This window comes from Marmota monax, unplaced genomic scaffold, assembly GCF_021218885.2.
Source record: "Marmota monax isolate L192 unplaced genomic scaffold, Marmota_monax_Labrador192_F-V1.1 WCK01_AAM20220418_F8-fsc00064, whole genome shotgun sequence".
In the NCBI taxonomy this organism is placed as follows: domain Eukaryota; kingdom Metazoa; phylum Chordata; class Mammalia; order Rodentia; family Sciuridae; genus Marmota; species Marmota monax.
Window position 1 is genome coordinate 108,020 of NW_026694542.1, and position 26,283 is coordinate 134,302.

At 34.9% G+C, this 26,283-nt stretch overlaps 1 protein-coding gene and 1 pseudogene across 1 annotated transcript in view; one reads left to right on the top strand and one right to left on the bottom strand.

Moving 5' to 3' along the window:
- The window catches only part of Hsf5 (heat shock transcription factor 5), a 40,670-nt gene extending 16,586 nt beyond the window's left edge, over window positions 1-24,084 (top strand). Inside the window, exons 4-6 of the mRNA XM_058571482.1 lie at window positions 2,340-2,792; window positions 5,102-5,279; window positions 21,885-24,084. Of these exons, the coding sequence (XP_058427465.1) occupies window positions 2,340-2,792; window positions 5,102-5,279; window positions 21,885-21,955 (702 nt within the window). The 3' untranslated portion in view covers window positions 21,956-24,084. The remainder of the gene's footprint in view (window positions 1-2,339; window positions 2,793-5,101; window positions 5,280-21,884) is intronic.
- On the bottom strand, window positions 17,534-18,325 carry LOC124076533 (protein Mdm4-like; annotated as a pseudogene).
- Window positions 24,085-26,283: the final 2,199 nt, after the last annotated feature.

Below are 26,283 nucleotides of genomic sequence, written 5' to 3' on the forward strand. Positions count from 1 at the left end.
ATTTAGAGACAGGGTGTTACCGAGTTGCTAAGTGTCTCACTGTTGCTGAGGCTGACTTTGAACTCAATATCCTCCTGCCTTAGCCTCCTGAGCCACTGGGATTACAGACATGCGCCACTGCACTGGCTTCTCAGTTCAAAATAAAAGAGGATTGATAGGAATGATGTTTTGAGTATTCTTCTAGGGTAGCACTGTCGAATATGGTAGCCACTAGCCACATGTAGCCTTTTACATTTAAATTATTTGAAATGGGGTGAAATTTTAAAGTTCATGTATTCATCACCCTAGCCACATTTCAAGTACAACAGTCTCATATGAGTAGTGGCTCCCAAATTGTTCAGCACCAAAATAGAACATTCCCATTATTGCTGAAAGGTATTTTATATAGTGCTATTGTAGACTTTTTATGAATACCAGATATGTCACCAAATGACAGATTCTTCCAAGATGGTAAGACTTTTTTTTTTTAAGAAAAAAGGAAAAATGATGTCAAAAAATAAGAAATTCAAGAGATAGCCCCTAGCCTTATCCTGAATGTTATATACACTGTTCTTCAAATATCTTATTATTATTTCTTAGGAAAGAATTGCTTTGACTAAAATGTTTTATATTGCTATTTATAGGATAAGATTTCTTTCTTTTAATCTACATAACAAGTAAGTAGATAATCAGATTATTGTTAGAAGAGTATAGAATCAGATCAAGGGGACAAAGCAACTTAGTTGGCTGTTTTTCATGGCCAGTATCATCAAGCATTATCAGTGCTCAGTTTGTTCTTCTCTGGAGGGACATACCTGTCCCACCATGCTCTTGTTTGTAGATCCAGACACAGTCATGGATCACATTGGAGATAATCTGACAGTATTTATATCTTGATTATTTTCATGTTTTATTGATTGATTGATTGATTGGTATCAGGGCACTTAATCACTGAGCCATATTCCCCACTCTTTTTAAATATTTTATTAGAGACAGGGTCTTACTAAGTTGCTTAGGCCTTGCTAAGTTGCTGAGGCTGGGTTTGAACTCATGATCCTCTTGCCTCATGTTTTAAATTAAACATTTTATGAAGATTTTTTTCTTACTACAACAGTAGTACATGTTTATTTTAGGAAAAAAGAAATAAGGGGACATAAAATTTAAAACGTGAAAAAGGAAAAGCATTTCAGAGTACATCCTGAAAATCAGTGCAGTTAGACTGTAGGTACTGGTGAGAATGTGTATCAAAGGTCAGTATATTGTCATAGTTGAGAGCAAAAGATCTAGAGTCAGGCAAACCTTGAAACCTGGCTCTGTCAGTTATTTCATTGCTACTTTGATTAAATTAAGATATTTCTCTGAACCTTAGTTTTATCATTTAGAAATGGAGAATATCACCTGTCATGGGGTTCTTATGGGCATTAAATGAAATAATTATTATATAAAGTATTTTTTATGTTCCTGTCACATAGTAAAGACTCATGGTACTATGGTAATGGCTTGATACTTATACTCTTTGAATTTACATAATTTGTTGGGCATTAACCTCCTAAAACTCATTGATATCATCATTGTAGTACATTTGACAACATCAATTCTTTGTATCTGTTCATAGCTCTTCTGTATTTTATGTTTATAACTGAGATAATTAGCAAACATATTGAAAGCCTACTTTGTGCAAAACACAAAATAATTTAGACATTTGTATGAAGATCTTTATATCTTCATACATTATTTAGATAAGTATGAATAGATACATATGTATGTTTATAGATATGTCTTAAAGATATAAAACTAAATGCACAGCTATTCTGGTTTGTTGTTTCATTATCGAAAGTAATCTCAGGAACCAAAGGACATTGATATTCTATCCATTTTTTCCCCCGATCATTTGGAACAGAATTCAGTACCTTCCCCTGATTCTGTAGAAGGATTGGTGGATTTATGAGCATCTTGTGTTTGCAATTTACTTGCTGTATTCCTAAGATAGTATAATATAAATAAAATAATGTTTTGACTATAAACCTTTATGGAAGAATTTGGTTATATAGACATTCGATCGGCAAATGGGTATTTAGATATTATAGCTTTTTGCTTTTGTGAACTTGAACCCTGAGAATTAGTGCTTTACTCCAGTATTAAACTTAGTATAATGGCTGACATATGGTAGATACTAAATAAATATTAACAATACATTTGAAGCTGCCATTGCTGAAAAGATTAGCATTCAGATTTTCTTAGTGATCTTTAAGCTTATAAGTCATATGTGCTAAGCATTGGTGAGCCTAAATGTTGTTTCTTTCCTCCTTAATCTCATATTTGATTTTCTATCCAAACAGTCCTATTTTCTCTTTTCCCAGAATCCTCCAATGCAATCCTCCTATCCAGCTGAATTTTTGCCTTCTAATTGGCCTTGCAGTGCTACTGATGAAAATAAAAAGACGGAAGTAAACCTAGAGGCTGTCTTTCAGATAGTAGATGAGTTGCATTCCTCCCCTAAATTGGAGATGGTGAAGGTGGAACCTGTTGAGAATCAGTGCCCAACATCTCAGTCTAACAGAGGCCAACATATCCTAGCTAATTCAAGCAACAGCAATCCATCATCCACAAGTCAGGCTAGCCAGCTGGAGCCACTTACTCCTGTAGGCTCAGATATTACATCTTTTGTGGTTGGAACAGAACAAGCAATTACCTGCTCTCTACCACAGTCACCTGAGTACATCTATACCATCCACACAGCTCAACCTGTGGAAAATAGCACAATGCAGGAATCTGCAGCCATACAACAAGCTCACGTCAAACTGAAGGAGCAGGTAAGTCATAATCCATCTCCGTCTTCAGTAGTATTTGTGCAGGAAGGGCTACCATTCAACACACACCAGGTAAGAGGGCAAACAAAAGAATTATAATAAAGTTCAAAGTACACAATGCTTCTTGTTAAAGAATCTTCTAGTGGAATTTTTCTAGGTTTTATTTGGGTTTAATACCAGTTCATTTCACTTTCCAAAAGGATCACGTCCCTGTGGTTCTGCACGAAAGATTCATAAAGGAGTTACCTTAACCCCTAGACATCATCTTACTATTGTTATAGTTTGAAGTGGCAGACTGGGCATTAAAACTTGTTTTCATATTAAAATCATCCTTTGAGTTTTGCTTCCTATTTTAATTTGGATGGACTAGATATGCCTGACTAATATGGAGTGGTTTATTTGCCAGATGATATAAGGATTTTCCAAGTTATTTGTAGATGGAGGTAAGGATATAGTTGGAGGTCTTTTCTTACCATTTTTTTTTTTGACAACATCACTGCATTTGAATAATGAGTATATTGTGTTCAAACTTCTTACTACTGCTTGCATTACTAAAGCAGAATTCTGACTGTAGTTTGAGGGACACATTCTGAAGGTAGAGATTAATTCCTTTATTACTGTTAGTATATGATGATAAAATACTTTGATTCTAAATAATTAGTAAGAATAACTCATCAAAAGTATATCCAAAGTAACATTATCTTGTGAGTTAACATTTTTTTTTCTGACTTTAATTTTTTTATGGATCTTAGCCTGATAAACGTTTTTCATTTTGGATTTTTTCTTTTTTTCTTCTTTGTGTGTGCGGTGTGTGTGTGCTACTGGGGATTGAAGTATGAAGTATCAGGAATTTGAACTTGCTAGGCAAAAGCCCTATTACTAAACCCCCAGCACTTTTTTTTTTTTTTTTTTTTGAGACAGGGTCTTGCTATGTTGCCCAACCCGGCCTAAAACTTGAGCCTCCTGAGTAACTGGGATTACAGACGTGTGTCACCAATGCTTGCTGATTTTTTTTTCTTTTAATAGGACTGAAAATCTTTTTATTGTTAGATACTCCCAAGATAACTTTTGGTGTGTTTTGTTTGTAGCCTTTTTTTTTTTTTTTAGTTCTAATTTTAGATCCAGATGTCTTAAGATTCCTATCAATTCTTTCCTTTTTGAGCCTAACTATTGACATCTATTACATTAAGATAATGATGTTAATTCAGTAGGAAAAAAATGATGTTTTGAATATGTCTGTAGAAAGAATACAAAATTTGTCTTTTTTTCTTCATAGTCACATTTAGATATTGGATTTTGTATCTTAAAATTGCATGTCCACAGTTACTTTTTCTTTCATTAGTATACTTGAACACCACAGCTCATGAAAGTTGTTTTTAACTTTTAACGTTGTTTCATTATATAGTTAATTTTAAATAAATATAAAGAAATTGAATATTTTAGAAATTGGTCACCTTGACAAAATGATTTAACAATCCAAAGATGATCATTTGTGAAACAAATGAATTTAAATTTTATAGGGACTAAAGCTTATACAATTTTGACAACCTTTTAAAGACAAATAATACAAAATTAATAAAATAAAGTATTCAGGTTTTATTGACAGAATTCAACAGGATTATGACTATGATCATCTCAGCATCGCCAACTAGTAGGGGAAATCTGATGGAACATATGCTAGAGTAGAAAAAGATGGTGGTCTTAGCCAGTCAGGGTTTAAAATATCTTACTCTCTTATAAGTTAAAAATCATCAAGTCTCATGGTAAATCTTTGATCATAATAAGTGAATATTGTAGTTCCACATACATTTCAATGGTTTGAGTATGGGGAAATAAACATCTTACTATTAAATAATTAGATAGCAAGCTAATTAAAGGTACTGTTCATAAGAATGAAAAGCTTTATAAGCATGTTTGTTGCATCATGGTTGTGTTAGGGAGGATTCTGGGTGTTTCAACACTCTACCACTGAACTACATCTCCAAGCTTTTGTTTATTATTATTATATATATTTTTTGATACCAAGGATTAAACCCATAGGTGCTTAACCATTGAGCCACATCCTCAGCCCTTCTTATTTTTTAATTTTGAGACAGGGTCTTGCTAAATTGCTTAGGGCCTTGCTAAGTTGCTGAGGCTGGCTTGATCTTACGATCCTCCTGCCTCAGACTCCCAAGGAGCTGGGTTTATAGGAGTGCACTATTGTGCCTGGCTGGATCATATTTCTGTATCACAACACTCTGATAGATTAATTAACTTTTAGTACATATTTTGGGGAAATCTCAGAATAATAAATGAATTTAATATTTTAGGTGGATGCCAGTATAAAATGCCGGACCAGTCCACCTGAGAATATCTTGCCTTCAGAACAGATGGGATTCCTCGTTTCAGAAATGGGGCCAGCTAGCAAATCTAGTAAAGACACAGGTATATCCACTCCAGCCAGATACAGAGAGCGAAGAAGCAACTCACAACAAGGAAAGTCCCTTGGTAAGGATTATGTAATTTTAAGCTTTAGAATCTATAGCTCTAGAATGCTAGAAATAGAACCACAGTATAAAATTAATATTTAAATGACAGTTTTTTATGTCTTCACTTATTATTCATGATTGTATTATATCTATCACATTGCTTTTTACATAACTGTAAAAATTATCCTTGTAAAATATGTAATATTTTCCTAATATTGCATATAAGAATTTAAGCTTTCAAAAATGCTGAAAATATTTAAGATAAATCAAAGAAATTAGGTTAACTTGAAGAGGGTAAAATGAAGGATGACTTAATAACTGTCCTCAGATGCCAAAGACTTATAATTGTAGATGTACTTATTCACTTATTAAAAGACTGTAGGACACAAGGTTATACACTTAAATAGTGATGGGAGGAAATTAGATGGATATAAAAGATAGATCCTGAGTACATAAAAATGCTATAAAGTGTAACTCTATATCAGTAGGATTGTTTTTCTCTTTATTTATTTTTAAAATGTTTTTAAAATATTTTTTAGTTGTAGTTGGACACAAATAATACTTTTATTTTATTTATTTATTTTTATGTGGTGTTGAAGATTGAACCCAGGGCCTTGCACATGCTAGGCAAGCATTCTGCTGAACCACAACCCCAGACCTTTCTTTTGATTTATAAGAATCTAGAGGGGATGGGGTTGTAGCTCAGTTGTTGAGCTCTTACCTTGCATGTATGAGGCCCTGGGTTCGATCCTCAGCACCATGTAGAAAGGAAGGAAGGAAGGAAGGAAGAAAGGAAGAAAGAAAGATATTGTGTCCATCTACAACTAAATATAATATTTAAAAAAAAAAGAATAGGTGATTGTTTGGGGCACACACTGTTGGTTCTACTTTTTTTTTTTCTTTCTTTCTTTTTTTTTTTTTTTAATATCAAGAAACTATCACCTCTGGCTTTCCTGTCCAAGGAGTCTCTAATTTGTTCATTCTTCTTTTTTTTTTTTAAAGAGAAAGAGAGAATTTTTTTAATATTTATTTTTTAGTTTTCGGCGGACACAACATCTTTGTTTGTATGTGGTGCTGAGGATTGAACCCAGGCTGCATGCATGCCAGGCACATGCCAGGCGAGCATGCTACTGCTTGAGCCACATTCCCAGCCTCTTGTTCATTATTCTTAAAGGTAGTCTCATCTGCAGTGGTCCTCATGGAGTATGTGTTCTTTTGTTGGAATGATCCAGTTTTTGTTACCTATTTTCTACAAGGATAAATCTAAAGTGTCTGAGGATTAACTTTAGGGGCCGAACAATTACACTTCTTAGCATACCAGACATGTTAATTCTCAGGGATTTTAATTAACAATAATAATAACAACATGCATTTGCATAAAAAGCAACAACAACAACTTGGAGCCAAGTGTTGTGGTATATACCTGTAATCCCAGCTATAAAAAAGCTGAGGGAGGAGGATCACAAATTCAAAACCAGCCTGGTCAACTTAGTGGATCCTGTCTCAAAAAATAAAAGGACTAGGGATATTTGCTCAGTGGTAGAACAGGCCTGAGTTTAATCCCTAGTAGCACAAAAAACAAAAAAACAAATCAAAAGTTGGTAGATGACTGCTTTGTTGGCCTTGCTTGGGTCATTCCAGTTGAAAGCCAGGGATCTCATTTTAGGTAGTGTTAAGCATGACAAGTCTGATATTTGATTTGCAGTCTATGCTTTTCCCATTCCCTAATGGTACCTATGATGATATCATCTGAGAGTAGGTTGAATCTTTGCAGTAGAGCTCTCTCCCATTGTCTGTGAGATTCCCCCTCCATACCCACCCCCACCACTCCCACCCCACCCCCGCCCCGTACTAGGGATTGAACTCAGGGGCACTCAACCACTGAGCCACATCCTCAGCCCTGTTTTGTATTTTATTTAAAGACAGGGTCTCAGGGAGTAGCATAGTGTCTCGCCATTTCTGAGGCTGGCTTTGAACTCACAATCCTCCTGTCTCAGCCTCCCAAGCCACCGGGGTTACAGGCATGCTCCACTGTGCCCGGCTGGAAATTTTTCTTTTCTTTCTTTTTTATTTTGGCAGTGCTAGAATTTGAACCCAGGATCTCATGGATACTAGCAAGCACTTTACCACTGAGCTATGCCCCCTGCCTTTTTTTTTTTTTTTAAAGAGAGAGAGAGAGACAGAGAGGGAGAATTTTTTTAATATTTATTTTTTAGTTTTCGGTGGACACAACATCTTTATTTTATTTTTTTATGTGGTGCTGAGGATCGAGCCCAGCGCCCCGCGCATGCCAGGCGAGCACACTACTGGTTGAGCCACATCCCCAGCCTCCCCCCCTGCCTTTTTTATTTTGAGCTTGGGCCTCACTGAATTGCCCAGTCTGGACTTGAACTTGGAATCCTCCTGCCTCTGCTTTCTAAATAGTTGAGGCTATAGTTATGCACACCACTCCTAATTTTCAGAGGTTCTTACAACAGGTGCTTGAGAAAAGGTTGAGGCTCCCTTGGGTTTCTGAAGCAGTTGGATATATGACCTAAACTAATGAGCTGTAGTGAATAGATTGTCAACTACAGGAAGAGAAATATTCCCATCCATCTTTGCTTGCACACTGGGAACCTCTAGACTGAGCTCATCTCTTCTTTTAGGACTTTGCTGAATGTGTCAAGAAATAGTCAACACAGTGTGAATTTTGTTAGCCTTTTCCCTATGGTTGTATGAGCACTTGTTCTGCCTTCCAGGGTATCACAGGTAATGAGTTTATCAAATGTTTTGACACAAATAACAAAGATCACCAACATTCCAGCCTGCTATATCTTAATCACCTACTGTGTGACTAGTAAGCCCATGCCCCTTTTTTTTTTTTTTTGATACTTGAATTGAACCACTGAAATATACTCCAGTGCCCAGAACCACATTTTTAAATTTGAATTATAGCAGCACCTCACATCTAGATTCCAAATTGCCTATTAGGATATAAATTAGAACATCATAATTATATAAATAATACATTAGAATAGAAATTGTAACAAATAAAACAAAAGGGACTAGAGATGAAGCTCAGTGGTAGAGCATTTGCCTAGCAAGCATGAGGCCTTAGGTTCAATCACTAGCACCATAAAAGACAACAATGGCTTAAAAAAGAATAGAACTTTTTTTTTCCTTATGATAAAGCCTATCTTTATCTGTCTATCTTTAACTGTCCAGAGTGGCAGCTTCCCTTCTTTCTGCTAGTCTTCAGGTATTGCATGGTTAAAGATGGCTTACCACTCTAGATAGCAGGTGCTATAAATATCCTTTCCTCATATGCACTAAGTTATCACATATGTTCACATCTTTTTGAACAGAACTTAAAGTCACAGAAGACCAAGTTCTAGCTATAGGGAAGCTTAGAAATACAGTCTTTGGCTGGGGGCCATTTGCCTATTTAAAAGAATACCATAGGACTAGAGATGTAGCTCAGTAGTGGAGTGCTTGCTTAGCATGCACAAGGGTCTGTGTTCAATCTTCAGCACCACAAAAATAATAACTATTAAAATAACACCATGATGTTAAGAATGAGAATCAGTGTTAGGAGATGACTAGCATGGCCTTAAGGAAAATACTTATCACATAAATGTATGTATCAATATTACAGACGAACCTCTTACAAATCAGTAAGAAAAATGCAAACCAATAAAAATAAATAAAATTTAGCTGGGGGGCTGTGGTTGTAGATCAGTGGCAGAGCACTCGCCTAGCACAGTGAGGCATTGGGTTTGATCCTCAGCACCACCTAAAAATAAACAAATTAGGGGCTGGGGCTGGGGTTGGGGCTAAGGCTCAGCTGTAGCGCACTTGCCTACGTGTGAGGCACTGGGTTCGATTGTCAGCACCACATATAAATAAATAAAATAAAGGTCTACCAACAACTAAAAAAAATTTTAAAAAATAAACAAAGGCATTCTATTCATCTACAACTGCAAAAAAAATTTTAAATTAGGGGATAGGGTTGTGGCTCAGTGGTAGAGCACTTGCCTGACATGAGTGACATATGGATTCTGTCCTCAGCACTACATAAAATAATAAAGATATTGTATCCATCTACAACTAAAAACAAATTATATTAGTATGCAGTTTAGAAGAAATAAAAATGACTAATGAATATATAAAAAGATATTCAACCTTTGTTTACCAGAGAAATACAAATTAAACCAGCTACTTTTCTTCAATCTAATTGGCAAAACTTTAGCTGTTCCTAATATTGGACTTGGTAAAGTTATAAGGAAGCTGGGTGCGCTGGTGCATACCTGTAATCCTAGCTATTTGGGAGGCTGAGACAGGAAGATTTGAAAGTCCAAGGCTAGCCTGGGCAATTTAATGAATGAAACCCTTTACCAAAATAAAAAAGAAATGGACTGGGGATGTAGCTCAGTGGTAGAGTGCCCCTGTGTTCAATCCCCAGTAGCACCCAAAAAATGGTGTAGGAAAAAAGGAACCCCCCTATATGCTGCAACTGGAATGTAAAAGTCTATTGCCTTTTGAAGGGAGGGCAGTTTTTCATTATCTATAAATAATTAAATTACTCATGTGTTTTAACACAAGAATTCTACTACAAATCTCTCCTACTGAAATATGTGTATTCCAAAGATACCATAAAAAAGTTCACTATGGTATTATTTTAATAGCAAAAACCTAGAAAAAGCATAAATACCTGACAATTTGGAACTAGATAAATTATAATAAATTCATATAATTAAATGCTGTGCAACCATTTAAGAAAATAGTGTGACAAGTTGTGACCTGGAAATATTTAGTGAACATTATGTGTCCATAATGTATTAATGTACAAACAGGTTGCAGCACCATATGCCTAGCACAGTTCCCTTTCTAGAAAGAAAAACGGAAAGCTAAGTGTCTGCTGTATAATTATAGAAAAAAAATCTGAAAATATATGATAAAACTGAAATATGTAATAATGGTGACCTTTGAGAAGATAGAAATGAAGGGTACAGGGATATTTTAACTTAATTTGTGTATGTATGTATATGAGAGTAGGATTATGGTAAATTTTCTGAATTTCTAAAATTGAATTAAAATCTGAAAATACTAAAAGTAAATACTTTACAGCGTTTCTATAGCATGAATATAAAAGCCTCACAATAGGCCTGGGATTGTGGCTTAGTGGTAGAGCACTTGCCTAGCATGTGTGAGGCACTGGGTTGGATCCTCAGCACCACATAGAAATAAATAAATAAAAGGTATTGTGTCCATCTATAACTAAAATAAATAAATAAATAAATATATGTGTATATATGAGTGTGTGTGTGTATGTATGTATATATATATATATATATATATTAAAATATTCACAATAATAGGAATGAGCAAATTTTAAAAAATTTATTTATTCTAATTTGTATGACAGCAGAATGCATTTCAATTATATTCTAATATATATGACAGCAGAATGCATTTCAATTCATAGTACACATATAGAGCACAATTTTTCATGTCTCTGGTTGTACACAAAGTAGAGTCACACCATTTATGTCTTCATACATGTACTTTAGGTAATGATGCCATCTCATTCCACCAACTTTCCTACCCCCTTGCCTCCTCCCTTCCCCTTTGCCCTGTCTAAAGTTCCTCCCTCCCTCCCATGCTCCCCCCAGCCCCCACATTATGGATCAGCATCCACATATCAGAGAAAACATTTGGCCTTTGGTTTTTGGGGATTGGCTTCCTTAGCATGATATTCCCCGACTCCATCCATTTACCTGCAAATGCCATGATTTTATTCTCTTTTAATGCTGAGTATTATTCCATTGTATATATATATAGCACAGTTTTTTTATCCATTCATCTATTGAAGGACATCTAGGTTGGTTCCACAGTTTGCCTATTGTGAATTCAGCTGATGTGGCTGTGTCCCTGTAGTATGCTGTTTTTAAGTCCTTTGGGTATAAACAGAGGGGTGGGATAGCTGGGTCAAATGGTGGTTCCATTCCAAGTTTTCCAAGGAATGCTTTCCAGATTGGTTGCACCAATTTGCAGTCCCACCAGCAATGTATGAGTGTGCCTTTTCCCCCACATCCTCGCTAACACTTATTATATTCTTAATAGTTGCCATTCTGCCTGGAATAAGATGAAATCTTAGAGTAGTTTTGATTTGCATTTCTCTTAATTGCTAGAGATGTTGAACATTTTTTCATATATTTGTTGACTGATTGTATATAATCTTCTGAGAATTGTCTGTTCAGTTCCTTGGCCGATTTATTGATTGGGTTATTTGTATATTTGATGTTAAGTTTTTTGAGTTCTTTGTATATCCTAGAGATTAGTGCTCTATCTGTGAGTGTGGTAAAAATGTGCTCCCATTTTGTAGGCGCTCTCATCACCTCACTGATTGTTTCTTCTGCTGAGAAAAAGCTTTTTAGTTTGAATGCATCCCATTTATTGATTCTTGATTTTATTTCTTGCACTATAGGAGTCTTATTAAGGAAGTTGGAGCCTAATCTGACATGATGAAGATTTGGGCCTTCTTTTTCTTCTATTAGGCACAGGGTCTCTGGTTTAATTCCTATGTCCTTGATCCACTTTGAGTTGAGTTTTTCACATGGTGAGAGATAGGGGCTTAATTTTATTTTGCTGCATAGGGATTTCCAGTTTTCCTAGTACCATTTGTTGAAGAGGCTATTTTTTCTCCAATATATGTTTTTGGCGCCTTTGTCTAGTATGAGATAATTGTATTTATGTGGGTTTATTTCTGTGTCCTCTATTCTGTACCATTGGTCTACAAGTGTATTTTGGTGCCAGTCCATGCCATTTTTGTTACTGTTGCTCTGTAGTATAGTTTAAGGTCTGGTATAGTAAGGCCACTTGCTTTACTCTTCTTGGTAAGGATTGCTTTGGCTCTTCTGGGTCTCTTATTTTTCCAGATGAATTTCATGATTGCTTTTTCTATGAGGAATGTCATTGAGATTTTGATTGGAATTGCATTAAATTTATATAGTGCTTTTGGTAGTATGGTCATTTTGACAATATTAATTCTACCTACCCAAGAACAAAGGAGATCTTTCCATCTTCTAAGGTCTTCTTTAATTTCTTTCTTTAGTGTTCTGTAGTTTTCATTGTAGAGGTCTTTCATCTGTTTTGTCAGAGGATTTGTCACTGATGTAATGAAATGCCTTTGATTTATGGGTGTTGATTTTATATCCCGCTACTTTTCTGAATTCATTTATTCTTGAAGTTTTCTGGTGGAATTTTTTGGATTCTCTAGGTATAGAATCATGTCATCCACAAATAGTGATAGTTTGAGTTCTTCTTTTCCTATCTTATCCCTTTAATTTCTTTTGTCTGGCTAGAGTTTCAAGAACTGTGTTAAATAAAAGTGGTAAAAAAGGGCATCCCTGTCTTCCCTGTATTGTTCCAGTATTTAGAGGGAATGCTTTCAATTTTTCTCCATTTAGAATGATGTTGGCCTTGGGCTTCGCATAGACAGCATTTACAATGTTGAGATATGTTCCTGTTATCCCTAGTTTTTCTGGTGTTTTGAACATGAAGGGTGCTGTATTTTGTCAAATGCTTTTTCTGCATCTATTGAGATGATCATATGATTGTTATCTTTAAGTCTATTGATATGATGAATTACATTTATTGATTTCTGTGTGTTGAACCAACCTTGTATCCCTGGAATGAACCCCACTTGATCATGGTGCACTATCTTTTCAATATGTTTTTGTATTCGAGCTGCCAGAATTTTATTGAGAATTTTTGCATCTATGTTCATTAGAGATATTGGTCTGGAGTTTTCTTTCTTTGATATGTCTTTGTCTGGTTTTGGAATCAGGGTGATATTGGCCTCATAGAATGAGTTTGGAAGTGTTCCCTCTTTTTCTATTTCATGGAATAATTTGAGGAGTATTGGTATTAGTTCTTCTTTGAAGGTCTTGTAGAAGAACTCAGCTGTGTATCCATCTGGTCCTGGGCTTTTCTTGGTTGGTAGGTTTCTGATGGTGTCTTCTACTTCATTGCTTGAAATTGATCTGTTTAACTTGTGTATATCATCCTGATTCAGTTTGGGCAAATCATATAACTTTAGAAACTTATCGATGCCTTCAATATTTTTTATTCTAGTGGAGTACAAATTTTCAAAATAATTTCTAATTATCTTATGTATTTCTGTAGTGTCCATCATGATATTTTCTTTTTCATCACAGTTGTTAGTAATTTTGTTTTCTCTCCTCTTTATTAGCATGGCTAAGAATTTATCAATTTTATTTATTTTTTTCAAAGAACCAACTTTTTGTTTTGTCAATTTTTCAATTGTTTCTTTTGTTTCAATTTCATTGATTTCAGCTCTGATTTTAATTATTTCCTGCTTTCTACTTCTTTTGGGGTTGATTTGTTCTTTTTCTAGGGCTTTGAGATGTAATGTTAGGTCATTTATTTGTTGACTTTTTCTTCTTTTAAGGAATGAACTTTATGCAATGAATTTTCCTCTTAGAACTTAGTACTAAAAAGTTTTTTAAAAGCTTCATAATAATAGGAATGAGCAATTTATAGAATTTTTAGAAAATATATTTATATTCCAGATATTAAACTGACTTTCAATGTTTGAATATGATTGACTCAAGCTAACCTTAGCCTACATAAAAATGCCTTTTTAAGATTTCTGGGACTTTTTAGGGCTTGCACAAGTGGCTTATTTATTTATTTTTATTTTACTTTATTTTTTTAGTTGTAGATGGACACAATATCTTTATTTATTTTTTTTATGTGGTGCTGAGTATCGAACCCAGTGCCTCACATCTTTGAGGAAGGCGCGCTACCACTGAGCCACAGCCTTAGCCCCTTGCAAGTGGCTTTTATTTTCAAATTTCTACTTCTGCCTAATTCCAGATTTGCCCCTGTCTTGCCTCCCAGAGTTTTTCTCTATTGGCTCCATGCTATACTAAATCAAGTATTTTTATTTCAGTTCATGCACACAGTCTACCGATGTGCTCTATTTTTGGTCCTGGGGATTGAATCCTGGGGCACTTTACCACTGAGGTACAACCCCAGTTCTTTTTTATTTTATTTTTGTTTCTTAGTTTTGAGACAGGGTCCTGCCAAGTTGCTGAGGCTGGCCTCCAACTTGGGATCTTCCTGCCTCAGCCTTTCCAGTTATTGGGATTATAGGTGTTTTTCACCACTCCCAGCCTCAGGCTATTCTATAAACAGAATTAGCCCTCTTTCTTTGATGCCTTTCCCCTTCCCCAAGCATTTGCACTAGACACTTGCATATGCAGCATAATTTCTGAAGATTTGGGGAAGTAGATAAAATTTACATTTAAAATTTTTAATGGAATATTAGCCATGACTCTTCCTGAAAGGCCTTTGGTCACCTTACTACTGTTACCTATCCTTGTCACTAGTCATGGCCTTCTACAAAGTTGCATTCTTTATTTGTACTAGCACCAGACTTTGTCTTCTCTCGTCTCTTCTTCTACATTTTCCTAAGGCCCTTAATTTCTGTTCATTTAGGCAGAGAAGTTTCTCTATTTTCTGATATCTTTGAGAGGCCTCTTCTCCAACCCAAACAACCTATCGAGATATATTTCTCAACAAAGACAGTCACCTTCGTAAGAGGAACTCTGGTGCCTGATGTTAAAATAATTTCCTTTTTTCACTACATGTTATGGTCATAAGTGTAACTGACAAAACAATTAGCACATTAATTATCTTTATTAACTCTTCCTGTTGGTTTTTTCTAAGTAAGGCCGTATCGTTTGGTCAACAGTGTTGATAGATGGTCTTAATTGACCTTGGCTTTCTACTGGAAGTCTAAGAGTTGTGAAACATTGGCACCATCATAACACCTAATCACACTTTTATTTTATTAGGGACAGGAAACAAATGACATATAATTAAGCAAGAATCTCTCTGCTAAAAAAAAAAGTTCATTTTTAGAATTAAAGCATAAGCAGAAATATAATTTATGAAGTTGCAAATTTTTCTTCTCTGATAGAACTTAGTCTAACAGTCTATGAAAACATGGCCCTAATAAGGTCCTATGGCATATGACCTCAAGTCAGTGTGAGATGAGGTATGTTACCTACTTGAACCACATAGTTAGAAGGAAGAAAGCTTTTGGTATTAGAAAAACCTAAATGTTGATAAGTCCCAGATCTCAACTCTTAGGTCTCTTTTCTTAATCTTTCTCTATTTAATTACTATGTATTCTCAATCAGTCTTATTGCTTTTATTATTATTGATGCTTTTATTATCATTGCATTATTATATTGATGGTTCCTGAATTTATATCCTAAGTCTTAAACTCCGAACTTCAGACTTGTTTATTCTGTTGTGTGCCCTACATAGTTTCAGCATACCTTTCTGTGATCCTGTCTACTTGGTAGGCTGAAGCAGGAGAATCACAAGCTCCAGGCCCAGCTTCAGCAACTTAGTGAGACCCTGTCTCAAAAAAGAAAAAGTAAAAAAGACTGGGGATGTAGTTCAATGATGGAACACCTCTGGGTTCAATCCTCAGTACTGAAAAAAATGAAAAAATAAATAAATTCTTGGAAAAAAGCTGTCTTCAATTGGCATTGAAACTATTTTTAAATGTAATATTCACCGGCATTACATACATTCACATTGTTTTGGTGCCATCACCAACATCCATCTCCAGAACTCTTTTCCTCTTACAAAATTACAAATCTGTACCCGTTAAATGATCGCTCTCCATTCCCCTGCCTAGCCTATGGCAGCCACCATTCTGCTTTCTGTGGCTGTATCTACTTTTTGTCTTTTTGAGTAGTCTTTTAGTTAGCCACAGAGAGATAAGGTTTAAACATCTAAGGAGTCAAACTACCCCTTCAGTTTTTTTTTTTTAAATACTCACTGAAAACTACCCTACTGTATTAGGTACCATATGGATATACAGTTCTATTTTATTGACAATAAAAATTGCATATGTCTTACTAAAAGTTTATTCTATATCTCATTACCATGCTCTGATACTGAAAATTAAGAAATATTTGGGTATGAATTTTATGTTTTATAGACATTTCCTAATTTCCCCTTTTTTTCTGTAGTTAGTTCAAATTGATGGGAAATGTAACTTTTTTAGGTAAAATTTATAAAAAGCCATTTTAAAGCAAACAAGTCAGTAGCCTATAGTGCATTCATAGCAATGTGCAATCTCTATCCAGTTCCAAAATTTTTTCTATATCCCTTCCTTTCTCCAGCCCCTGGAAACTACCAATCTGTCTTCTCTATTTATGGATATACCTACTCTGAATTTTTCATGTAAATGAAATCTTGCAGTGTGACCTTTTATGTCTGGTTTGGGACACTAGCATAGTATTTTAAAGTCCATCCGCATTGTAACATGTGTATTGGTACTTCATTTCTTTTTTTTAATATTTATTTTTTAGTTGTAGTTGGACACAATACCTTTATTTATTTATTTTTATGTGGTGCTGAGGATCGAACCTAGGGCCTCACACATGCTAGGCGAGTACTCTACTGCTGAGCCACAATCCCAGTCCAGTACTTCATTTCTTTTGGCCAAATGATGTTAGATTGTACGTATATACCATGATTTGCTTATCTATTTATCTGCTAATAGACATTTGGGCTGTTTCTACCTTTTGCCTATTATGAGTAGGGCTGTTGTGAACATGTGTGCACAAGTATTTGTCTGAATACCTGTTTATCATCCTTTGGGGTATATACCTAGGAGTGGAACTGCTGCATCACATGATAATACTATCTTTACCTTTTTTTCAAAATATCAAATCTTCTTTAATATCCCTTAGTTAATATTAATCTGAGTGAAGATGAAACTGTTTTCCATTTGCTTTATTTATGGATTTACCTAAGAAAACACTGACAAAATTATTTTGTGCTTAATAAGAATTAGGTAGCCTACAGGTCTGTCCTTGGGTTTCCAGAGAGGTGTTTACTGGTAAAAAACGTAATGCAGGACTACTTTGAATATTTCTGTGTGTCCACTGTGTCATGTCCAAAGAATTTGTGGCATAGAATTTCAATCAACACAGGCAATTCTCTCTTTCCAAGGTAGAGAGAGAATTAGATCAAATTATTCTTTTCCCTTCTCAAATTTCAGTAAAAACCTTTAACAAGATGTAAAGAGTTCGACATCTCTTAGCAACAAGGAAAAGTAGATAGAAACAGAAACAAACAAACAACAACAACAAAAAAACCCAGCATTCTTCAACACAAGTGTACTGTTGGGATTACAACATCTAAAGTTGTGGCCAGTACAAAACAGCTTTTCCTGGACGTTCAAACCTCAGAGGTAACTTCTACATCAGTATCATCACTTAAGGACTTCGAGTCCTTTAGGTCATCATTTTTTTTAACTTTAATAATTTTTTTGTCACTCACTTTCTCTACTTCCTTGACTTGCTTGCTAAATATAAAGAACTTCAACTTTTATTTAATTACTCTGATACTTATTTAGAAAACACAAGTCATCTGTAGTATCTGAAACAATGATAGTACCTATATCTTGAGCCATTACATATAGGTGTATCATCATTTCTTAAATTTCCTAAAAACCCCACCAAGGTTTTTCCTAAAAACCATCCCATTCCTCAAATCCCAGGTCCAGCCTACATGTCTCATCTTGGGTTAAATTTTCTGTTGAATCTTCATCTTCTTAGAATTTCTGTGTTTATGCTCTGAGGTAGAAAGTATGGGGATTATTGCCTTCTTTGGATCTTTTTCTGGAATTGGAACTTTCTTTTGCACTTTGCTTCAGTTGGTCTTCATTTGTAATTCTATGCCAAGAGGGGAAGTCTGAATAACATCTGTAGTAGCAGTGATTCTTCTTAGCATATCATAGAGAGGGTGTGGATCTTTCGCAGAAGCACTGACATCCTAAAAGTTTTCCCAAAAGATCTCCACCACAGTATACCATATATGCTCCTATTGATCATAAACTGCTTTACCATTATATATACTAGCCTAAATATAGTACATTACCTCATTATCAGTGAACATTTCTCCTTGGGTATCTGGTCCCTGCAAAATCTTCAAGAGTGGCAGTTTACTGATGAGTTCTAAAGAGATCATGTAAGCACTATCAGATGTTGAATGCTAGGCAGAAGTGGAATATAATGTCATTTTGGCAGTGAAGAAATTACAGTCTATTGATAAAATTTACAACTGCCCCAAGAGTGGCTCCCTCTCGAGCATGGGGGAGGTGGGTGGCAGTTGTAGGTTCTAAGGCCTTGGCAGCATTTTGAAATCACCTATCTTTAACTTTTTGAGGAACTACCAAAGACATTTTCCAAATGTATTTTCCTTAATGGATGAACTATTTTACATGACTGTCAGCAATGTCCAGTGTTCCAATATTTCTATATCCTTATTAATACTTGTTACTTTCCATTTAAAAATTATTATTAGTGCTATCATAACAGTGTGAAGTGATACTTCATTGTGATTTTGGTTTGCATTTCCCTAAGACCTAAATTCCACAATTTTCCTGTGCTTGTTCGCCATTTGTATATCTTCTTTGGAAAAAATATAATTTTATGAGAACTGTGACAATAAGATTCAATTCGATGCCTCCTGTTTTGGTTAAATTTCTTTTGATTGTATTCCCAGTGTTTGTTCTTATAACAGGAATTGATAAACTGGCCCATGAGCCACATCTAGCCTAATTTTACGTGGCCTGCCAACAGCATGGTTTTTATATTTTTTAATTGTTGGGGGAAAAATCCAAAAGAACATTTCATGATGCATGAAAATTATATGAAATTCAGATTTCAATATATATAAGTAAAATTGTACTGGAATATACAGATATACCCTTTCATTTACACATTGCCTATGACTGCTTTCATGCCAGTGGCAGAGTAATTTTAGGCCTGCAGTGCCTAAAATTAATTACTATCTGGCTCTTTACAAAAATTTACTAATCCTGTATTAAAAGTTCCTCCTTTTTAGCTTCTGATCTTTTCATAGCCCAGAGAGTAATGAGTGGGGAGATCTTAAAATGGATTACTGCTGGTCAGTTTATTTCTCCTGGATGAGCAAACATTTTTTTCTCTTGATAGATAAATTCCAAGGTTAAATTTTTAATAATAGAGACCAAATATGAAAGTCCTAAAGTAGCACTTAAATTTTAACTATTATTATCTCTGAGTATCTCACATTAATAAGATTCCAACTCTCAAAGCAATTATTTGTGGTTAAAATAAGGGAACTTAATAAAATCACTTCTAAAATCTGCCTTGCCCCCCAATTTTGAAATATTGTGATTCTAACATTAACTGTTAGAATTTCATGTTTCTCAGTAGTTGAACAGAAGCATCCCGTATTCTAGAATGTATCTGTGTCCTTCTGTAGCTAAATTATCTTTAAAATTTTTTACTGTTTGTAATGGGGCATTTTCTTATACTTTAAGCTTCCTTTGACTTGGGGAGGTAGGAGTGGGGTGCTGGGAATTGAACTCAGGGCCTCTGTGCTAAGCAATTTATTTACCCTTGAGCTACATCCCTAACCCAACTTTTTTTTTTCTTTTTAATGAGACTTAAAGTTGTTTAAGTATCCAAATTATAGTGGTTTCAATAATGTGTATTTTGTTAGAAGATTGTTAGTCATAGTCACTAACGTGCCTTTTAAGCACATGCTGACTTAAGGAAATGCCTTTTAGATCAAAGATACAAAGAGGTAAAGAATATTAGGCTCTATCATGCCCCTCCAATTTCTATAATTAGTCAAACTGAATGTACCCAAATATTAATCCCATTATGGAAGCTCTCCTTTCTTATGATAGGATATGTAATTTTATAGCTGAGGGAAACTGAATGTTTAAGAGCAAAGTTCAATTCATTTCTTAAAAATGACTTCCCATTTTGTAGTTATTGAGTTATAGATGAGATTTCATTAAGGCAATAGCCTCAAAACCCTAAGGGTGCTTTCAAGTAGAAATGAACATTCCCAAATAAGTAGATGCAGTGCTCTTGTCCCTCAAGGCCTTTCACCTCTCAAGCCAACTTAGCTGCTGTGCTTCCCAAATACTTACCTTCTTTGATGAACATGTAAGGCTCTCTTTTGAGTGAAGACATCAACCTCTAGCAGCACCAGGCTAAAATACAAGTCCTGGATATTTATTGCTTTCTATATACTCCTTGATTGGCAGTTGTTAATGAAAAGCTCATTCTAATAAAGTTACTGTGTTTAAATGTTTGTTATTAGAAGTTGTGGGTCAAGTGCTATTTTAATCTTTTTCAGCCCAGTCATTATAAGAAGTTTGTTGTTGCTGCTGCTGCTGTTCAGTTTACCTCCCCACATGAGATTTATAGTAGCTCTAATAGTTTTTACTTTTATCATTATCAAGAATTTCTACTCTGCTTTCAACCCAGGGTTACAACTGGATTTATTCATATCCCCAAATCTTATTTTAGTATTTTCTATTACCATATGGCCTGTGCTTGTTCTAATATGGAACTGAGGTATTCAGAAATAAGCATAGTTAGATATTGCTTCCAGGTCTTTTAGTCAGCTTTCAAAAACCCTGATGCCCAGGTTGCACTCCATTTCAATTAAATAAAAAAATGTCAGCTATCAGTATTTTTTAAAGATCCCCAAGAGATTCCAGTAGGCAGTAAGGTATGGAAACCACTGGCTTTACTTATTAGCCATATAATAGCTTAGAGGTTCTACCTAGTTATATATTTATTCCTTGGGATTAACTAGGTGTTAATATAATGCATTTTAGCTACTTGAAAAAATATGTTATATAAACATATTATAATTATTGTTACTGTAATTATCTAAACTACAGAGAAACTTGTAGCTCTTCTATATTATAGAAACATGTGCCTGAGCTCAAATTTTTATCCACCCCCTTTTTTGGTCTGGTACTGGGGATTGAACACAGGGATACTGTACCACTGAGCTACATCCTAGCCCTTTTAACTTACTTTTTTTATTATTATTTTTTTTAATTTTGAGACAGTGTCTCATTAAGTCTCCCAGGATGACTTCAAACTTGCAGTTCTTTCTCAGCCTTCTAAGTCCCTGGGATTATGGCATGTGCCATGGTGCCCTTTCATGCTTAAGGAATCATTCTGTCTCTTAATCTCTGTGAGAGCATGACTTCTTTCTTACATACGGTCAGCTAGGTGTTTTTGTAAGAGTTCAGCTGTGTCAGTAAGTGGGAAATTTTTATGGAGGCAATCTACTTGGGAAAAGTAGCAATTACTTAATATTGCTTTTCTGCAGGCATTACCTTTTCATATTTCCACAACCCAGCCAGCTGTTCTTACAGCATGGAAGAAATGAGTTTTATTTATATGCTTTTATTTCACTTTGATTCCTTTCACATTTTCCCTTTCTTTTTCATTTATAATAACAAGACAATTGTATTGAAAAGAGGCTTGGCCTTACCACTGAGAAGGAGGGAAATTTTAACTTTAATCTCTTTGGGTTTACAACTGGGCTGCATCAGTATGCTTTAGAGTTATAGGAATGCTCTAAAATTGTGAGTCTGGGGAGAAAATGTAATTTTAGAGCCAATTCTACAGGTGCAACATAGACAAGTTGTTCTAATCTGAAGACTTGTCTATAGAAGTCTATAGTCTGAGAGGCTGAGAGTGAGTAAATAATCCTTTCTTTTTAGATCTTCATCTGCTGGTGGACGTGGCCTGCAAGCAGGAGCACTTTCCAAAGGAGGAAGAATTAAAAGAGTGAGGAATGGATGACAAATGTGACATTGTGCACTAGCTGTAGCTGGAGGCAGACTAGTCTTGCACATGACACACTGTTGGGATTTTTTCAGTTCTGTTAAGGAAAAAAATATTTTTTGTTTTGTTTATTGAGAATTTTGTTAATTGAAAATTGGGAGTTTGGTATTTACTACAACTGTTCAGTTCAGATTGTTTACCTTGACAAACTACTAAACATCTAGCAGCCTTTTTTTTTTTTTTTTGCTGCCCAGATCCCTTTCAAATGAAAAGTCCTGGCCTTCTGTTACAGTGAAGAAGCATCTAAAAACTGCTGCATCTATGGTACTGGAGCATAATGTGTGCGTGCTGAGTTGTCTTGCCACTCTCAAACGGTAGTCAGCACAACTCCAATGGGGAGTTCAGTCTGTTTCAAGTCACAGTGTGATCCTTTTATAGAAGATTGTGTGAAAAACAAAGACACGTGAGGTCACCGAGATCACAGGTCTAAATGGGTCAGGAATTCCAGGGAAGAAATTCTGGTAAAGAGCTAATTTTCCAAGTGATTAACCAGGAAATTCTCTTACTTCCTAACCTAGCATTCTGTTCCAAGAGCAAGGCATCCGGACTTAGACCATCCATCACACTTAACAGCCCCGATTCTTTTATATTAATGAGAGCATTTTTCTATTTTCATATCTTTCTTTAATTTTAATGATACATTGTCATAAATGATAAGGTTTTGTTAATATCACTTACTTAAATGTCTTCTAAAGAAAAATATTTAAATTGTTTAATGTAATTGTATTCATAAATGCTGGTAGATTTAAAGGTTTTAAAGCTTTATTTTTATTAATATTGCAGGATAGAAGGATAAAGGATGCATATGTAATATTTTTATTTTGAAGGGGAATGTACAATGTGTGAACAAAAACATTAAGAGATTTTACATAGTGTTTTCTTATTTTAGATTTTTATATTCAGCAAGTACAAATCCTCATATATATAAGCTATTGTGTACAAATTCGGGGGAAATCTGATTAGTTGTCATTTACCAGAAGCTGTGCTCCAGTATTTTTTTCTGTATATATCTGGTTTGAGCTTCTAAGAGAATTTTAGATAGTGGGATGGACTATAATCCCCTCTATAGGTTTCTACATTTGAGTAGTAGGATTGTGGGACTGTTATGGAGAAGACATCTTAGATGTCCATATTCTGTGGTTGTTCCTTTATTTGCCTGTCCAATGACAGCAAGAACCTTTCTGATTTAGAGTCTTTTAAATTGACTAGAACTTTTCTGACTATATTATGCCTTAGTTTTCCTAGTAAACAAAAGGAAAGCCTAGGAATATGAAACTAATGAAAAAGGCATTTAGTAGATACTTTGCTAGACATTGTGGATGTAACAGTTCATTTCTTATATTGCATTGTGCCTTTCCAATGATGTCAAGCCCTAGAAGTATTACAGAGATATGGCTCTTTTGGAAAAGGGTGAGCTCTGTATTGGTCTGCAGTGACTCAATTAAGATATGGTAGTAAGTTCTGAAGAGATGTCTGGTTTTTCTGATGTCCATGTTATGGGCATTTATTCATCTTTATTAGCATGGCTTAAAAGATGAACAAATTATCAAGACATCTACATTTTTTAGCCAGGCAGTATATTTTGGCAGAGTACATGAAGAGGAGACCTTATTTCCTAATTAGAGAACTTTGCTTTTCTCTGTCATATTGAAGAGTTGGTGAAATGTCTTAAGTGACACTCCTTCCCTTCAATATGCCTTTCTTAGCTTTATATATGTTGAAAGAGATAATATTATTTGAGGAACATGTGTCAAGCAGGAACCTTGGCATAGATTTGGTTTCAATGGTTTTAAGGCTTAATTAATGAAATGCCTTGATCAGCCTTCCAAACTTTTTTATATATGTATACAACAGACTAAGGAGCTGGATCTCCTGCTATACTCACATGCCTGGTACCTATCAAATAAAGCTATCATCAATGACTTGGGCAAAATGGCAAGAGGTAAAATAAAATCTTCATGTGAATTAGCCAGTAGGGTCTGACACATGCTAACAAGGTTCCTGACTAGCACCTCAGTATTTCAGCACCTTAAGCACGATGAATTTCAGTCAACAATAAAGTGAGTGTTCCAACTAGACTTGTGTCTTGCTTGTTTTTCCTGTTTTATTGGTGATAAATAGAAAACTCCATCATTATAATCATTAATTATTCTAGTAAAATTCAAAATAGAACATACCGTGTTTTAAAATAATCTGTTTTTTTAAAATTATCCTGACTTTTTTTTCCATTTGCACTTGAGTAGAGATTGAATTTAAAAAACTGATATATTTTTTAATACCTTTTAAAAAATTTATTCATTTTTATGTGTTGCTAAGGATCGAACCCAGTGCCTTACACATGGGTTCAAGTGTGAAGTAGGCAAATGCTCTACCACTGAGCCACAACCCCACCCCCTAGAGATTGAATTTTTAAAATGTCATTAAGTATAAGGACAATTCTTAGATATGTTTTAAAGAATTTTAGTTTTCTGGAAAAGGATGAATAGTCTTAAATAAGTTTGGTCAATTCACATAGAAAAGTAGATCCTGAAGGATGATGTCTAAAATGCCTCATGTCTAAAATTAGATTGTAGATGTCAGTGAGACAGACTTTTCATTACCACACAAACACCATCTTTACGACATCTCTGGGAAAGTGTTAAGGTCTATCAGCCTTTGAAGAATAACTTTAACTTTGAAGCCAGGGAATAATTTCTCTTGCTTCTCCATCCTGATGACCTAAATAAACACATGATATCAGTAAAATAAACTTCATAGAGCTGTTTGGCTTGATCCTGCCTATCTCTAGGTCCCCAGTTTCATGATACATATCATCCTCATTTCCAGATATCAAGGTTTCCTCAGAGAAGAGAGTTTGAGGGCACTAGTTACATTTGTAATTTTTTTCAACTGTGTATATTAAACTATTAGATTATTTTCAAGCAGGAAAAAATGAGGCAAAGTCCATTTGTAGGTAATTATTTTAGTTTACTTTTCAAGATGACTTTACATATGTATCAACTTTCAAGATAATTTTGCATATATCAGTGCTATATAATGATGTGCATTTCCAGTATTTATGCTGTATAAGTACATGATGTACATAAAATAAAAAATACACAGTAATAAACTTTTAAATTTTTTCTGTAGCATCCAAACATGGCTGAAGCAGGAGGATCTCAAGTTCAAGCCCAGCCCTAGCAATTTAGTGAGACCCTGTCTCAAGATAAAATTTAAAAAGAGCTAGAGATGTAGCTCAGTGATGGAGCATCCTTGGGTTCAATTCCCAGTACCCCTGGTCAGACACAAACACACACACATACACACACACACACAATTCTCTTCAGAATTAGAGCTCATGCTATTTCTTAGGAAAGGAACTGCCAAATATCTCTATTGCATTATGTTCTTAAGGTCCAAAAAGGAGAGGAAAAGTCTAAATTAAGAATTTATTTTAACTGGGTATGTGGCACACACCTCTAATTCCAGCAACTCTGAAGGCTGAAGCAGGAGGATGGCAAGTTCAAGACCAGCTTCAGCAACTTAGCGAGACCCTGTCTCAGAATAAAAAATTAAAAGGGCTGGAGATGTAACTCAGTGAAAGAGTGCTCTTGGACTCAATCCCTAGTACTAAAAACAAAAATATCTACTTTTTGAATGTACCTCTGTTCCAAACTAGTTATTAGGTCTAAAATTCTGAAACCATTTTCATAAACCTTCTAGCAGAAGAACATGCGAGTTAAATAGGCCACTTACACTTCTTGTTTTTAGAGGCATGTCGTTTAATCTTTATAACAAACCTACAGTGCAATTATTATCCACATTTTATAGATGACTAAACAGGGTCATTTGTATATGAGGTAAAGAATATAAGATTTGTCATAACTTTTTTTAAGTGTATACAGTTCAATAGAGTTAACTGTATTCCCATTGTTGTTGTTGATAAAATTTTGAAAGTTTTTGTCAGCAGTCCAAAAATATAATGTTTGATTACCATCAAATATAATCTGATAAATTTGAAAATTTAAATATTAGAAGCATGTTAGAAACTTTGGCATTATTTCTAATGGCAAGGTTACTATATAAGGGTTATAGTTGATGAATGTGGTAATTAACTGAAAATTAGTGGGTTTTTGCCTACATTCTTCTCATTTAAGCATATTTTACCTTTAGTTTGTATTAATGATAGACTTTCTTGTAATCTTACACTGAGAGCAGAGGTCTGATCTATAGTAGTATTTCACTTTGAAGAGATGCGAGAAGAAAATAACAGTTGGATTCCAGATCTCTGACATC